Below are 16,635 nucleotides of genomic sequence, written 5' to 3' on the forward strand. Positions count from 1 at the left end.
CTGTTTTATTATACAGAAGAGTGCTTCTACAGGTGGTTTGTCAAGTCCCCTCATCTGTAGTAGGCACACTTCATAAATTCACTATGCTTTTTATTTATTTTATTAGTTACTAATACATCATTAAATGTCTCTAGCAATTATTTATATACTTTTTGTAGAAATCTAAAAATCACATGGCAGCAACTGAGTGCATTTAGGCATGTAGACATGGGCAAGACAATCTGCTGCAGTTCAAAGCGAGCATCAGAATGGGGAAGAAAGGGGATATAAGTGACTTTGAATATTGCATGGTTGTTGGTGCCAGACGGGCTGGTCTGAGTGTTTCAGAAACTGCTGATCTACTGGGATTTTCACGCACAACCATCTCTAGGCTTTACAGAGAATGCTTCGACAAAGAGGAAATATCCAGTGAGCGGCAGTTCTGTGGGCGCAATTTATTAGTTGATGTCAGAGGTCAGAGGAGAATGGCCAGACTGGCTCCAGCTGATAGAAAGGCAACATGTAACATGTCCAACCTTGAGACGGATGGGCTACAGCAGCAGAAGAGCACACCGGGTGCGGCTCCTGTCAGCTAAGAACAGGAAACTGAGGCTACAATTCACACAGACTCACCAAAACTGGACAATAGAAGATTGGAGAAACGTTGCTGCTCTGATGAGTCTCCATTTCTGCTGACACATTCGGATGCTCGGCTCAGAATTTGGCATCATCAACATGAAAGCAGGGATCCATCCTGCCTTGTATCAAAGGGTTAGGCTGGTGATGGTGTGGGGGAGATTTCCTTGGCACACTTTGGGCTCATTAGTACCAATTGAGCATCGTGTCAACGCCACAGCCTACCCGAGTATTGTTGCTGACCATGTCCATCCCTTTATGAGCAAAGTGTCTCCATCTTCTGATGGCTACTTCCAGCAGGATAACACAGCATGTCATAAAGCTCAATCATCTCAGACTGGTGTCTTGAACACGACAATCAGTTCACTTTACTCAAATGGCCTCCACAGTCACCAGAGCTCAATCCAATAGAGCAGCTTTGGGATGTGGTGGAACGGGAGATTGGCATCATGGATGTGCAGCCGACAAATCTGCAGCAACTGTGTGATGCTGTCATGACAATATGGAGCAAAATCTCTGAGGAATATTTCCAGTAGCTTGTTGAATCTCTGCCATGAAGGATTAAGGCAGTTCTGAAGGCAAAAAGGGGTCTAAACCGGTACTAGTAAGGTGTACCTAATATAGTGGCTGGTGGTGTGTGTATGTATAAAGTAAAACCTTTTTTTTAATTAAGTGGGTTTTTTTGCTATAATGTCACACTGAAGGACATTTAAAGGGTTGTCTTCAGGAAATCATGATGAAACTGTGTTTGATTCTGATCTACAAGCACATAAAATTATATTAAATTAATTCGATTCACAATACTGATTTGGTTAATGCAGCTGATATTATTGAATAGTTACTGCCACTAAACATTAATCTGTTTTAATCATTCATTCATTTTCTTGTCGGCTTAGTCCCTTTATTAATCCGGGGTCGCCACAGCGGAATGAACCGCCAACTTATCCAGCAAGTTTTTACGCAGTGGATACCCTTCCAGCCGCAACCCATCTCTGGGAAACATCCACACACATTCACACACACACTCATACACTACGGACAATTTGGCCTACCCAATTCACCTGTACCGCATGTGTTTGGACTGTGGGGGAAACCGGAGCACCCGGAGGAAACCCACGCCAAGGCAGGGAGAACATGCAAACTCCACACAGAAATGCCAACTGAGCCGAAGTTCGAACCAGCGACCTTCTTGCTGTGAGGCGACAGCACTCGCCCCTGTTACAATCATTTTATTGTTTCGTCTAATCTTATTTATGTAAAGCACTTTGATTGACCCTTGCGCTACTGTATATAAATAACCTTGCCTTGTCTTTCCTTGCCTATTGGTATTGCTCGAAATCCAAGAACATTAGTTTACAAACGGTGAATTAATACATATTAATGACCTCATTAAATTAATTGACTCTTATTTTAGGTACAACATGAAAAAAGAAGCCAGCTCTCTATTTCAGGTGCATACAGTGAGCAGTGGGGCGAAGCAGTGGCGCAGCAGTGCTGTCTCCTCACAGCAAGAAGGTCGCTGGGTCGAGCCTCGGCTCAGTTGGCGTTTCTGTGTGGAGTTTGCATGTTCTCCCTGCGTTTGCGTGGGTTTCCTCCGGGTGCTCCGGTTTCCCCCACAGTCCAAAGACATGCGGTACAGGTGAATTGAGTAGGATTTGAGTGTATGGGTGTGTGTGTGAATGTGGATGATTCCCAGAGATGGGTTGCGGCTGGAAGGGCATTCGCTGCGTAAAATCTTGCAGGATAACTTGGCGGTTCATTCCGCTGTGGCGACTCCGGATTATTAAGGGACTAAGCCGACAAGAGAATGAATGAATGAACAGCGAGCAGTTAGAATATATAAATCTAGAAAGAATTGATAAGCAGGGTGCATTCTGAAACATATTTTACAATTTTACTGTTTTGATGCTTAAGAATCCCTTATTATATTAGATCCATAGCTTCTGTGAAAAAGTGAATAACATAATATGAAGAATCTCCATGTAGGGCTACATTTCCTAACAACCGCAGTTCGTAGTGGTGACTCCTATTAAACTCCAAAAATTACAAAAATCCCCATAAAAGTCCAGCTTTGTGTGAGGAAGCAAAATGAACGGTAAGAGTTTTCAAAGCATTGCACTCACATATTCTGGCGGCAGTGGCTCTTCACTGGAGAAATAACAGCATAAATTTCAGTTTGCGCCAACAACAACATACTGCAAAGTTCAGAAAACTTTGAATCCAGCGCATAAGTCATATGGACTAAACATGAGTACATTTTTTGCTAGATTTGGTCACTATGAACCGTTGAAGTCCCTGAATAAAAAGGTTAAGCTAATTCAAATACATGATGCCATTAAATATACACCACAAAAGTCTTGTCGTCTATCCAAGTTTTAGAAACAACAAATAAAACCTTGACTTCTAATTGATGATTTGGTATCGCAGTGGGTAGCACGTTCGCCTCACAGCAAGAAGGTCTTGGGTCGATCCTCGGCTCAGTTGGCGTTTCTGTGAATGAAGACATGCGGTACAGGTGAATTGGGTAGGCTAAATTGTAAATAGTTTATGGGTGTGTGTGTGTGTGTGTATGGTTGCGGCTGGAAGGGCATCCGCTGCGTAAAAACTTGCTGGTTAAGTTGGCGATTCATTCCGCTGTGGCAACCCCTTTTTTTAATAAAGGGACTAAGCCAACAAGAAAATGAAATGAATGAACATCTCTGCAATGACTAAAAACACTGATCAATAAAGTCATCTGGAATGGCAAAGAAAGCGTTCAGCAGGACTCCCAGAGTTCATCAAGAGTCTTTGGGTTCATCTTCAATGCCTCCTCCTTCATCTTACCCCAGACATGCTCAATAATGTTCATGTCTGGTGACTGGGCTGGCCAATCCTGGAGCAGCTTGACCTTCTTGGCTTTCAGGAGCTTTGATGTGGAGGCTGAAGTATGAGCAGGAGCGCTATCCTGCTGGAGAATTGTCCCTCTCCTGTGGTTTGTAATGTAATGGGCAGCACGAATGTCTTGATACCTCAGGCTGTTGATGTTGATCATCCACTCTGCAGATCTCTCGTACGCCCCCATACTGAATGTCACCCCAAACCATGATTTCTCCTTTACCAAACTTGACTGATTTCTGTGAGAATTGTGGTCCATGTTGGTTCCAGTAGATCTTCTGCAGTATCTGTGATGATTGGGATGCAGTTCAACTGTTGATTCAGCAGAGAAATCCACCTTCCGCCACTTTTCCAAATGATCAGCTAAATTAAGTTATTATTTGTTGCTCTTAAAACTGAGATCAACAACAAGACTTTTGAGAGGTAGTGAAGATCAAATAGCATTTTGATCTAGTGAACTCTTTGATTTTACTGTCAGGATATAGACTGAATTTAGTAATGACTGATCGCAATTGCATAATAATAACTGGATGTTCTTGTTCATGCACAAAAAGCTCTACTGCACTTTACAATGTTCAAGCTTTTATTTACGATGCGGATGAGGCTCCAGATTTTTATATGATGAAGCTAAACTGACCATCTACATTCGATCACATCTGAGTTACACTCCATCACTGTTCCACATGAATAACAGGACTGAAACGATCCAATTTAAGAGAGTATTTAAAAGAAGTTTGCGCTCAATATAGCACAGTAAAACCCAATGATGTTCTGGAAAATGTTCATAACTTGCAAATGCCAAAACCACAACATGCAAATGTTCAGCTTTCAAATCGTAGACGTTTATCGCTTCCAATAAGAAATCCACTTCACTAAATCTGATATTCTGGAGAGGATAAATCGTCATGCGTTCAATCCTGCTAGCATAAACCTGCGTCTGATGTCTAAATGTTCTTTTAGAAAGGATAAGCTGTAAATCTTACCATCTAAACGTTCATTACAATCTAAAACAGACTAGTTTAAAGCCAAATTTACAAGTTGCCTCAAGACATGAATCAGAATTCCTTTATTGCTATTAATTAATTACAGAACACCACACACACAAACACTTGTACCATTTTTCTGAGAGTGTGGCACCTTAAAGGTGCATATTAGTACCTAAATGTACCTAAAAAATACCTCTGAGGTACCATTATGGACCCTTCAGGTACAATGATGTACCTTTTGAAAAGTGACAGCTCCTGTATCTTTATTTAGGGAAAATAAAATCAATCTGAAAACTAAAAACACTGTACAAAGCAACAGGCAACAGCTTTCCACATCACGAGAATGTGAACGCATGTTCCTTTATCTACATTCCTAAAACCCCCCTCACAATATTTATCCTCGCAGCTGTCATACACAATGCGAACCTTGGACGAGTATCGGAATTACTATAACTTTCCTTCTGCTTTCACAAAAAGGGGGCTGACTCCTTCTCTATTTAGTGCAGTTCTCCTTATCTGTGCCTTCTGTATCAAGACAGAGAGAGAGAGAGAGAGAGAGAGGGATTTGGAAGGTGAATGGAGAGGGCAGGCTCACATCTGCAAGTCTGCAGCGTCCTCAAACCCACCTCCTCCAACTCTGCGCTCTGCACAGCCCTGACCATGGGACGCCAGACAGTGTGAGTGAGGGGGATTTTACTCATTATTGAGTCCAGCTCCGTGCACATCAAACTCTGGTAAAATCTTTGATTTCTCTCTGCTCAACAATTGCGATGCATTGATAGTCTTTACATCTTTAGTGTTTGCACTTTGACTTTTGGTTGCAACCAGCATGCAGAAGATACCGTTTCACACCTCACGATCTTATGGCTACCCCAAGAATTGGGGTCATTTATTTTTATAGAAATGCTTGAAGTTCATACAGAACTGCATTGTTTGATGGTGATGCAGTTAAGGGTTGAATTGCATTGATGCATTGCTATTTTTTTGATGCCAGAAAAACTGCATGTACATAAACCCTCACATGCTTTGCCCTTTCTGTCAGCATCTTTGCAAATCATGCTGACAGCCTGCATGGTGAATTTATTAGGAAGGGTTATCAGTTCCTGACTTGTGCCACTGTGACAAGGAAGGAATGAATGGAATTATTTAACAAGGCTTTGTCAGGCACCCGGTCCAAGTTATTCAGTCTAGCTGAATGTCGCCTTATTTAACTCATAAGTGTTGTGTTTTCTTGGGGTAACACCAGTGATTAAAAAAAGGCTGCACAGAAGAGCTGGAAAAGCCTCAAAATGGACAAATATTTGCACATGCATGTTGATCACGTATGTAACTTGGTGGAAATTCCCTCGTAACAGCTCTGTCCTCAGTAGACCGTTGAGGTTACGGTCTTGATTATGTGAAATCATTTTAGTGGTCTCTCTGATTTGGCTATTTTATTGGAGCCTAAGGAACTTGGCCCCCCATTTATTTTCCCCTCATGTTGGCAACCTAATTGAACATGCCTTACAGCAGTTGTTGATTTTGGTATCGAAACCACTGGATTACAATAGCACGTTTATAGCTGCGCAATGGAAAACAGGCAGAAAGGTTTTACTAAGACAATGGCTGCCAGTTAGAAAACATGAAGATAACCGATCCAAGACAAGCCGTACACAATAAATGGGGAGTAACTACAGATGTGGAGCGTATTAATGAAAAATGCCTGAGGAAGCGACTAAATAAAGCACACTTTTCCTACTGAGATAGAGGTTCACGCCTCATCTGGAGGACAGGGAGGAATCAGCTGTTCAACAAGGGTTTCCTGCCTCCCACGTTCAGTTGGCCGAATCCCATCAACGTGAAATAAATCTTAAACAGGTTTCACTACAAACACAATCAATTACTCATGCTGAAATTCCACTGAGCTTTCGGTGTCATGTTTTGGAGGATACATGCTCATGATATATTAGGCTAAGATTAGGGGGGGGCGATTCCTTTTGGTAGCAGACAATGTTTAAACATGTCACATTCCAGCTACACTACTTCTCCTTCATCTTGACCTAGGACTGGAACCATAAACTGTCTGGAGGTCCCCAATAACTTCCAAGGTCAACGAGCAGGTCATAGTGCTGGGAATAGCCATATGGCTAGAGGTACATACTGGCAGACAAGCATGTCTTTCCAGTTTTTGTGCAAGACCTGTGGTCATTAATTCCGCGAGAGTAATGGTGCATTACAAAACAGTCAATTCAAATTCGTTCTGCGCTGTCCTTTTTTTCCTGTCTAAAGTTGCTTTGGCTTTGTCACATGAACATAAGCTTGGTCACTGTCCAGAACTACAATATTACTGGAAGAGGGAAAACCCTGGTTCTGAGGAACAGTGCGTGGAGGGGGGCGTGGGTTTGGGTGCTTAGCATGCAGACATGCTCGTGAAAATAATGGAGCGTTCCACATACCTCCCCTTGGATTGCAAATCCAAGCTGGGTTTGCAAAGCACTGGAGCAAGAACTAGTTTCCCCATGGCTGTCTTAGGTCAAAGAGTGGAAAACCCCAGTCATGTAACTCGCCAAGGCTGAAGGATGTATAAAAGTTTCACTCGTGTTCTAGTCATGCTCATGATCTCTCAACTGTCGAGGACGGTAACTTTCATTGGGAATCTCTGGTTGACCACATCAATCAGTAGGCCAAAAAACACCCCAACCCCTTCCAAAAGGAGCATATCTGGTCTTCATTTAATATGGTGTTTTTTCATAATGTCTGCACTTCTTTCTCTTTCTGGAAAGAGCACGCAGTTTCCAACAGAAGCCAGAGTTAGATGAAGAGCTTTTTCAAAACATGACATGATTCTACTTGGTAAGACTGTGAAGTAAAAACAATTACGGGGACTAATTTCTGCTCAATGCAAGTTAAACTCAATCAACAGCAGCACTTGTGGCATAATGTTTATTCAAGACGGGCTCATTCTGAAAACGTAGCCCTATACACATTTCTGGAGATCGTGAATTATGTAGCCAGAAGTACGTATGGCTGCATTTCGTTTGACCAGTTAGCTTGCCATGTAAGTCGACGGATTTGAGATGCAGAGGAGTTGACCACGACAACAAGGTTCGAGAAAATGGGAAAGACAGAAACAGAATCCAAAAAATAAACAAGTAGATAACAGGATGAGAATGTAGTAAAATCTGAAAATGTGGTAAAAATCAGGCCTGGGCTTTTCTTTTTCTGGATTGCTGTTTTAAAATTGTCGGTTGGCTTTAGGGAAGGTGTTGGGTGGGTCGATCTGCGCTTTTGAAAACACTATTGGCTGGGTTTAGGGAAGGAGGTGGGTCAGTCGCTGGACAGCGGCCTCTGGTGGATTTATGTGAGAAGTGTAGGCAAAAAAAAAAGGCACTCGTGAGCGAAATTTGAGATTTTAAAAAGCGTACACAGCAGGCTCTGGCGGATTCGCGAAAACAAACTGCAAAAAAACATAGCTCCTGGGACGTATTTGGCATTTCTCCAGAAATGTAAATAGAGGTACTTTTTCAGAATGATCCTGGGTTGTGTTTATCACCACAAAATAATTTTCACACCTACAAAGAAAGTAAATAACAAATCCATGACTATAAATTACAACAATAATTAACAAAAAATACAGACAAGCTGATGTTTTATTTGCTGTTGTAATCAGCATTCGGCCAATTGGATAGAATGTTGCTTTAAAAAGAACGGCTGTACAATTAAGAGATTGTTTTAATTATGTTTTGTCCATATTAGAGAGGAGAACTGCATAATACTGTGCCCTTTTCTCATTCCAGTCACAAAAACAACCCATAATTTCCATTCTCTGGTTTTCACACCATTTCTAGAAATGCACAACCATCTTTGTTAGCATGAACCAAATTAACCACATTACCCTTACGCAGAAAATGCAATAAAACCGCAGCTCAACTGTTTTCGTTGAGATGTTTACATTGATTACAAAAAGCATGTCATTCATTTAACAAAGCTGTAAAAAACTAAACATCTGCAAATCCAATGGCATTCATGTGAAGACATCTAAGAAATGCATGTCTTATCTCCATTTCTCTTTAGGTGCTAAACTGGAGCTTGGTACTTCAAGAACATGGGTTGCAAAATGAGATCCATGCATTTTGTGTTTTGGTGTCTTTACTTCATGCTCCTTCACTTGTTTTGCACAGCACAAGATGAGGACATGAGATTGAGTAAGCGTGCTTCTCTCATCTTCATTAGTGTATGTTGCATGAAGACTATTGACTCGGATAACATCACCTAATAATGATCCAATATTCATTGTGGCTGTCTTAATACTGAGCAATTGCAACAATTCCTGCAACTTCTTCAGGTCAATTTGATTCGATTAGCAACAGAGGGTCAATACTTGGATAAAAACAGGCATAGAAACTATACTGTAGGTCAGGGGTCACTAATCTCGGTCCTGGAGGGCTGGTGTGAATGCAGAGTTTAGCTCACACTTGCCTCGACACTCCTGCGTGGAGTTTCAAGTATTCCAAGTAACAAACCAGGGTTCAACGCTAAAGATTTTTTCTACTGGTCCGATCGGGCCAATGGATCAGTTTTTACTTGCCCTGCCAAAATTTTCACTGCCCCCACCAAAAAAAATAAATAAATACATTTAATAGCTATTTTATAGCCACATATATTAAATAATGTGTCAAAAATAATGTTTATAATTATTAAAATGATAAAAAGTATTTAAATATATTAAAATATAGGTCCCACTTTATATTAAGTGGCCTTAACTACTATGTACTTACATCAAAAAATAAATACAATGTACTTACTGTGTTTATAATGTATTTGAGAACACTTGTAGTGCTTTTGAGTTGGGATAGAGGTTGGGTTATGGACAGGTTTGGTGGCATGGGTAGGTTTAAGGGTGGGTTAAGGTGTAAGGGATAGTCAACAGTGTATTTACAAATGTAATTACAAAAGTTAACTACAGATGTAACTACATACATGTATTTAATCAAGCGTAAGTACACAGTAAATACATGTATTTACACAATAAGTACATTGTAACAAACTATTAATACCTATGTAAGTACATATTATTTAAGGCCACTTAAATATATAAAAAAAATACATAACACATATTAAAAATATTTTTAAAATTTTAATAGTGAGCAAAATTATGTGTTTACAAAAGAAAAAGAGGGGCAACGCAATAGGTAGTGCTGTCGCCTTACAGCAAGAAGGTCGCTGGTTCGAGCCTCGGTTCAGTTGGCATTTCTGTGTGGAGTTTGCATGTTCTCCCTGCATTCGGGTGGGTTTCCAAAGACATGCGGTACAGGTGAATTGGGTAGGCTAAATTGTCCGTAGTGTATGAGTTTGTGTGTGAATGAGTGTGTGGATGTTTCCCAGAGATGGGTTGCGGCTGGAAGGGCATCCGCTGTGTAAAAACTTGCTTTATAAGTTGGCGGTTCATTCCGCTGTGGCGACTCCAGATTAATAAAGGGACTAAGCCAACAAGAGAATGAATGAAAACAAAAAGAGCGGTATGGAAAATGTGAAGGTATTTTATTTCAGTTTTAAATTACTTAACAAAAGATGGCCCCAATCGGGCCAGTAATGATCCCGTCTACTGTCCCAAGCGTCTCTCACACTGGCCCCGGGCCATTGGGCAGTCCTTATTGTTGAGCCCTGCAAACCTTGATTTCCTTGCTCAGGTGTGTTTGATTAGCTGGAGCTAATCTTTGCAAGACACCGGACCTCCAGAAACAGGTTTGCTGACCTCTGCTGTAGTTAATAGAATATCCCAAATGTGTCCTATAAAGCGAGCAGCTGAAATGGTCAATAACACACTACAAACTCTCATCTTCATTCCTCAATTTCAGGTTGTAGGACAGCGCCAAGTGACTTAGTATTCATACTCGATGGATCATGGAGTGTGGATGATATAAACTTCGAGATTGTCAAAAAGTGGTTGGTGAATATCACCATGAGCTTCAATATCGGTCAAAAGTTCACCCAGGTTGGGGTGGTGCAATACAGCGACGACCCCTTCTTGCATATACCCCTGGGTAAACACTTCTCGAGCAGTGACCTCATCAAGGCCATGGAGTCTATAGAATACATGGGTGGGAACACCAACACTGGACGGGCCATCAAGTTCGCTAATGACAAACTCTTTGCCCTGTCTGAGCGAGGTCCGAATGGCATTGCGAAAATCGCTGTGGTTCTGACGGACGGGAAGTCACAAGATGAAGTGCTGGCAGCTGCGGAAGCTGCGAGGAAAAAGGGGATAATTCTCTTTGCAATTGGAGTCGGGTCTGAGACCGAAGAGGCACAGCTCAGGGCTATCGCCAACAAGCCATCCTCAACCTATGTTTTTTCTGTGAAAGACTATAAAGCGATCGCAAAGATCCGTGAAGTTATTAGGCAGAAGTTGTGCGAAGGTAAGCCTCAATGTAATGTCTCCAAGCTTTCATATACCAGTGGCTAGATCAGGGGTGGCCAACCCTGTTCCTGGAGAGCCACCTTCCTGCCGATTTCAGATGCTACCATATCAAACACACCTGAACCGATTAATTAGGACCTGAACACCACGTGATAATTACAGGCAGGTGTGTTTGATATGGGTAGCAACTGAAATCTGCAGGAAAGTGGGTCTCCAGGAACAGGATTGGCCACCCCTGGGGTCCGTTCTTCTTACGTGGATTACTCAGTTAGCTGGATTTGGATATTGACGATTTGACACAATCCAGGATCGTTTCGTTCTTCAAAGCTGAGTTGTTGTCATAGCAACAGTTCTGCTTGGTCAAACCTGATCGGGAGCAGGTTCAAATAATATAAACAGGATTAGATCGGCTCAGTTTAAGCAAAGATAATAGAGAAAGTATGTTCCCAATTCTGATATTTTCTTACAGTAGTAGTTATATACACTTGGGAAAATGGTACATGTTTTTTAACTATATATATATATATATATATATATATATATATATATATATATATATATATATATATATATATATAAAGTTATAGTCATTAATAAAATAAATAAAGTTATACATATTAATAAAACGTATGCAATCTGCACCCTCGAAATGAAAGTACAAAGACTGCCACCTGGTGGTGCAAAGAGAAAACTTATTGATATGAACTTTTTAGATGGCTTTAGTACAAATTGTGTATAATAGAAATGCAGAATATGTGACTGTTTTAAAGCAATAATACATTTATGCAGTCATAAACATGTTTTGATAGTTAATATGCCGGTGATTTGATGCTTCACAAAAGTTGCAGACGCCTTTACCAATATGAAACTGCTTTTGTAAACAACCAGTTATTCTTTACACTGATTAAAAAACGGCTACTATAATAAAGAAAATATTTTCTAAATGTGGAACTAAATACATTGATTTGCATTGAAATACATGATGAATACTCTTGACACATGAAAGTGTAAACCCTGCAGCTCACAACAAATGTGTAAAGTCATTGCGTGTCATATTTAACAAATCGTTTACTGCTAATTTGATGTAATTTTGCTCACATGGATAATTGAATATTAATCAGATGATGTCATTACGCTGCTGTGCCAGCCTGATCTCACGAGAAAACGTAAGTATTTTACGTTTTGCCAGTTTAAAGGGCTAATTTGTACGAACTCGTACGAGTTCAGTCGTACGAAATGGTATGATTTTAAAAAGGAGGCATGGCACCTGACCCCACCCCTAACCCCAACCGTCATTGGGGGATAAGCAAATCGTACTAATTTGTACGAATTAGATCGTACGAATTCATACGAATTAGCCACTAAATGAAAAAGTTACGAATTGCCGTGAGATTATGTTGGCTGTGCCGTCAGCCAATCGTTGCATTGCTGATCATGATTTCGAGGATCGATAGATCTGTCCTTCACAACACACGCTGCGATCTCAGATCAGTTCATCCAGACATTCTAATCTGATTCGCGAACTTGTTTGAAGAACCAAATTAGCGAGAGATCAGTTATCAAGATGAACAGATCCAGGATCTGCCAAATCATCTTAGATCATTTAAGCGAAGTACTAAGAACGGACCCCTGGGCTGGATTCTCAAATTTATTTGTGTAATTTCTTTCACTCCACAATGAAATTGCATACATTCTTGAGCTTCCGTAGGGGAGCAAGAGTTTGTTGCTTTACCATGTCATGTGCCAGTGGAGACGGGATCTCCAAGTTCGAGCCGCATGCATAATTTGGTCACAGTTTGACTTACAACATCCAGGTGTTCTGAGTTCACCGAGCTGGCTGTAAATAGTCCATAAGTGTGAAATTAGGATCATGCATTACTGAGGGTCCTTCAAAGATTGTGACATCAATCTCCAGCAAGCTTACAAACAAGCCAGTTTGATTGTTTGAAAGTTCTGCAAAGATCCAGTAATTCTGAAATGTTTATAGATTGCTAATCCAATTTGGCAGAGCCAAAATGTCAAGTTAGCATAGTTCCCTCCAACTGAAATTATTTAATTACTGAGGAATCAGCTGGATTTGCAATTTAGTCCATTGGAAATCAGAAGCAGCGCGATATTAAGTGAAACAATAGCGGAAAAGCAGTTTTAAATGCCAAACTTGATCATCCACAACTTGAATTGGGTAGGAAGGATATTTCCAAATGCACTTTTCTAACAATGGATTACTCAGCAGCAACTCCACAAAGACTTGTTAAACGGCGAGAATAAAAACTGGAGTGCAATATAGCCATCAGGTTGGAAAAACTGCTCTCCATAAAAGTTTGCAAAGACTCCACGACAGAAAGTCTTTCCGGACACTGGAAAAGTTAACGATTAAGACACTATGATAGAAGAGGTCATCTTTTGTCTGGTATTTGCAATGGCGGGGACATTCTTTAGTCGGACTGCATATTTGCACAATGTCCAGTGTCCCACGCCAAGATCTTCCTACAATTTTTTTAGACTACTCTCTAAGCCAAATAAAATAAACCACAACGTTCCAATAAATATTTAACCCTTTCCAGTCGTTTTGTCCTCAACATATACGCCACATATTGTGGTAATATTAATAGTAAACCAAATTGAACTCGGAGAGATTATAGGCCACAGTTCATCATGTAACATGCATGTATTATTTTTCATACCTTGTTTTCTCTGTTTAATCCACTATAGAGACTGTATGTCCAGCAAAGATTGCAATTAATTCTCGAGATGAGAAAGGCTTTGACATTCTCCTACATCTCAACTTGGCTAAAAAAGCCAAAAAGACACAAGGATCGTTTTATGGGAGTAAAGCCTACCAGGTGACATCCCGAGACGACCTGAGTGAGAGTACTAGGTGAAGGCATTTCTGTTATCAAGGCTTTCCGGCTTTGCAAGTGTACTCTGTTTGAATTAAAACAACTTGTTCATCTTAATGTCCACAGGATGTTGTTTCCAGGTGGACTTCCTCCTTCCTATGTTTTTGTGGCTACCTTAAAGTACAAAGGCTCTGTGGCTATAGAGGAGTGGGACTTATGGCGGATACAGACTAAAGATGAAAAACCTCAAATGGCTGTTAGCCTCAATGGCCTGGACAGAACAGTGATGTTTACCACCACCACCAGCAAAACACCAAGCGGAACTCAAACTGTGGTCTTCACTAAATCACCAGCTAAGGTAAATACACAGCATGACAGAAGAGTTTTGAAGCAGTCATGCGCTGAAAAGATTATAATGGCTGCTCACCAGCATACCGTTTTAGATGGTTTGATCCTCGGTTGAAGTCCTGCTATATTAAATTAAAAAGTCCATGCTTCCTGATGCTTTATCAGCACTGATTAAGGGTGTTTTCACACTTGGTCCATTTGCCTGGACCGTACTCAAGTTCAATTGTCTCCCCCTGCCACCTCCTCGGTTGGTTTGTGTTCACACTGTCTTTTTTCTTTCTGAACCCCGGTTTGCTTGCGTCATCGAGCTGCTGTTTTGCTTACAGCCGTTCGCGGTCATTCTGCTTTAATAGAAGCTTTTGGTTTCGGACATAAAGAAAGCGACTCGCGTCCATCTGCCGCAAACATTTTATAAACATTCAGAACCTCACACAGTGTCTGCAGGAGCGGTTTTTGAAGGAGACAAGCAGACATCACTGTGTATCACTGTGTTTGCTCTGACTCGGTCCCGCGCGTGTCACCAAGGTACGAAACGTGACACACACACACAAACACAAAAACACGAACGAATGTTATGAAAATGATAGTTTCTTGTACAGTTGGAGGTCCGTTATTTGGTACGATTGCATTCACATCAGAAGTGAACCGTACCAGAGTTCGCATGAACCGTACCCCAGACCACCTCTTTCAGGCGGACTCGGGTACGGTTCACAGGTGCGCACCCGAGTTCAGAAGACACACTAGCTAAACGTACCGTACTATGACGTCAAACGAACCCGGGTGCGGACCAAAAGTGCTAATGTGAACGCACCCTTAGTCTTGAAATACATGCATCCCAAAGATGGATTCAGGATGAAATCTCAGACAGAGCATCCCTCAACTGCAGGCCCATGGCAGACGAGAGCACCAGACAACTAATCCCAATATAAATAGAATTTGTACAAAGTTTAAATGGATTTTTATACATTATAGACTTGATTTTTTTCATTTAATGAACATTCCTGATAGACTTTAATGCATGATTCTTGAGTATTAAAAATATGAGCTCCAATAGTTGAGTGTTTTGAACAAAATTTGGAAACTGCCACTAAATTTTTACTATTTAACATTAACATCATTGTCTAACGGTTTACTCATATTTTCTTATATTGAAAGGGATAGTTCAACCAGAATTAAAAATTCTGACATCATTAATCCACCCTTTGATGGTTCCAAACCAGTTTGAGCTTCTTTTGTTGAACACAAAATAAGATATTTTGCAGAATGCTGGACATCCATAGTATTCGTTTTCCCACTATGGAAGTAAATAGTTAAAAATGTTTAGCTTTCTTCAAAAGATCTTTTGTGTTCAACAGAAAAAAGAAACTCAAAAAGGTTTGCAACCACTTGAAGGTGAGTAAATAGTGAGTAAAATGTCATTTTTAATCTCTTTAAAAGATGTAAACTTCACTAATGTAATCACTTTTATCAATTAGAAGAAGAGCAAAATCTTAATTTAGCTTTTTTTTTAATGTATTGTGCAGAAACTATTTGATGAAAAATGGCATCAGCTGCGTCTTTTAGTGACAGAGGAAGACGTCACCCTGTATGTTGATGACCTGGAAATTGAAACCTTGGCGCTGGAGCCTCCTGATGGTATTTTTATTAATGGGAAAACGCAGGTTGGGAAGTACGTCAGCAAAGAAACAACAGTACCTGTAAGTATATCATTGACTTCTACTTTTATAAAGACTACCATTGTTTTTCTATTGTTATTACATGTTTTTTGTCAAACGTGGATACATTGCACAGGCTTTTGTTTGGAGTGGTGGTTCAGTGGTTGAACATTTTGCAGAACAAGTATCAGAACATTTAAACATTAAAAAAAAAAAAGTGTCAATACAGTATGGAAATACAGTATGTACTGTTATCTCTGAAAGTATGGCAGTTCACCATTCTTACCAGACACAGGATATTAATGATTAAGGGCCAAAAAAATCTAATCTGTACAGAAAAACAATATATATATATTTATTTTTGCGTAAAACGATTAGAAGACAATGTCTATTGGTTCACATCAATTCAACATCAATTTCACTGATAATAAGGCCCAATATAACTAACTGCAACCCAAACAAGATGTTATTACATTTTACAACAAAATAAATCTATAATTTATAGTCATAAATATAACATGGGAAATCTGGCATGCTTTAGAGAATGATTTTTGTCTTCTGGTAAAAACCTCTCTAACTTATTTTCCTTTTTGTCGCCACAGCAGAATGAACCATCAGTGAAAAAACACCCATTTTTAATTAAAAGACACAAAATTACTAATGTACCTAGTAGACAGGGGCAAAACGGCAACTCATTACGCAATTTCACGTAATTATTTCACACTTTGCTTTAAAATATTAAGATGATTATTATAAAAAAGTAGCACTTTGATGGTACTTAGGTATGAAGTAATTAATTGACAAAACAAAACTAATCAAATGAACAGCACCTTACACGGCGCGATTTTGGCAACAAATTGGTCTTCCACTTGTCAAAGGCTAAAATCTTCTCGAAACATCCAAAATAAAAATGAGAA

The 16,635-nt window shown here is 40.1% G+C and overlaps 1 protein-coding gene across 6 annotated transcripts in view; it reads left to right on the forward strand.

Moving 5' to 3' along the window:
- Positions 1–5,068: 5,068 nt before the first annotated feature.
- The window catches only part of col21a1 (collagen, type XXI, alpha 1), a 71,425-nt gene continuing 59,858 nt past the window's right edge, over positions 5,069–16,635 (forward strand). For 4 of the 6 annotated variants that reach the window (XM_017358912.4, XM_068212984.2, XM_073920496.1 and 1 more), the window contains exons 1-6: positions 5,069–5,209; positions 8,529–8,659; positions 10,313–10,873; positions 13,588–13,753; positions 13,842–14,073; positions 15,587–15,760. In XM_017358912.4, coding sequence (XP_017214401.1) covers positions 8,560–8,659; positions 10,313–10,873; positions 13,588–13,753; positions 13,842–14,073; positions 15,587–15,760 — 1,233 coding nt within the window. In that variant the 5' untranslated portion in view covers positions 5,069–5,209; positions 8,529–8,559. The remainder of the gene's footprint in view (positions 5,210–8,528; positions 8,660–10,312; positions 10,874–13,587; positions 13,754–13,841; positions 14,074–15,586; positions 15,761–16,635) is intronic. The other 2 variants (XM_073920494.1, XM_073920497.1) reach the window with 1 other exon arrangement.

This window comes from Danio rerio, chromosome 13, assembly GCF_049306965.1.
Source record: "Danio rerio strain Tuebingen ecotype United States chromosome 13, GRCz12tu, whole genome shotgun sequence".
Lineage (NCBI taxonomy): Eukaryota > Metazoa > Chordata > Actinopteri > Cypriniformes > Danionidae > Danio > Danio rerio.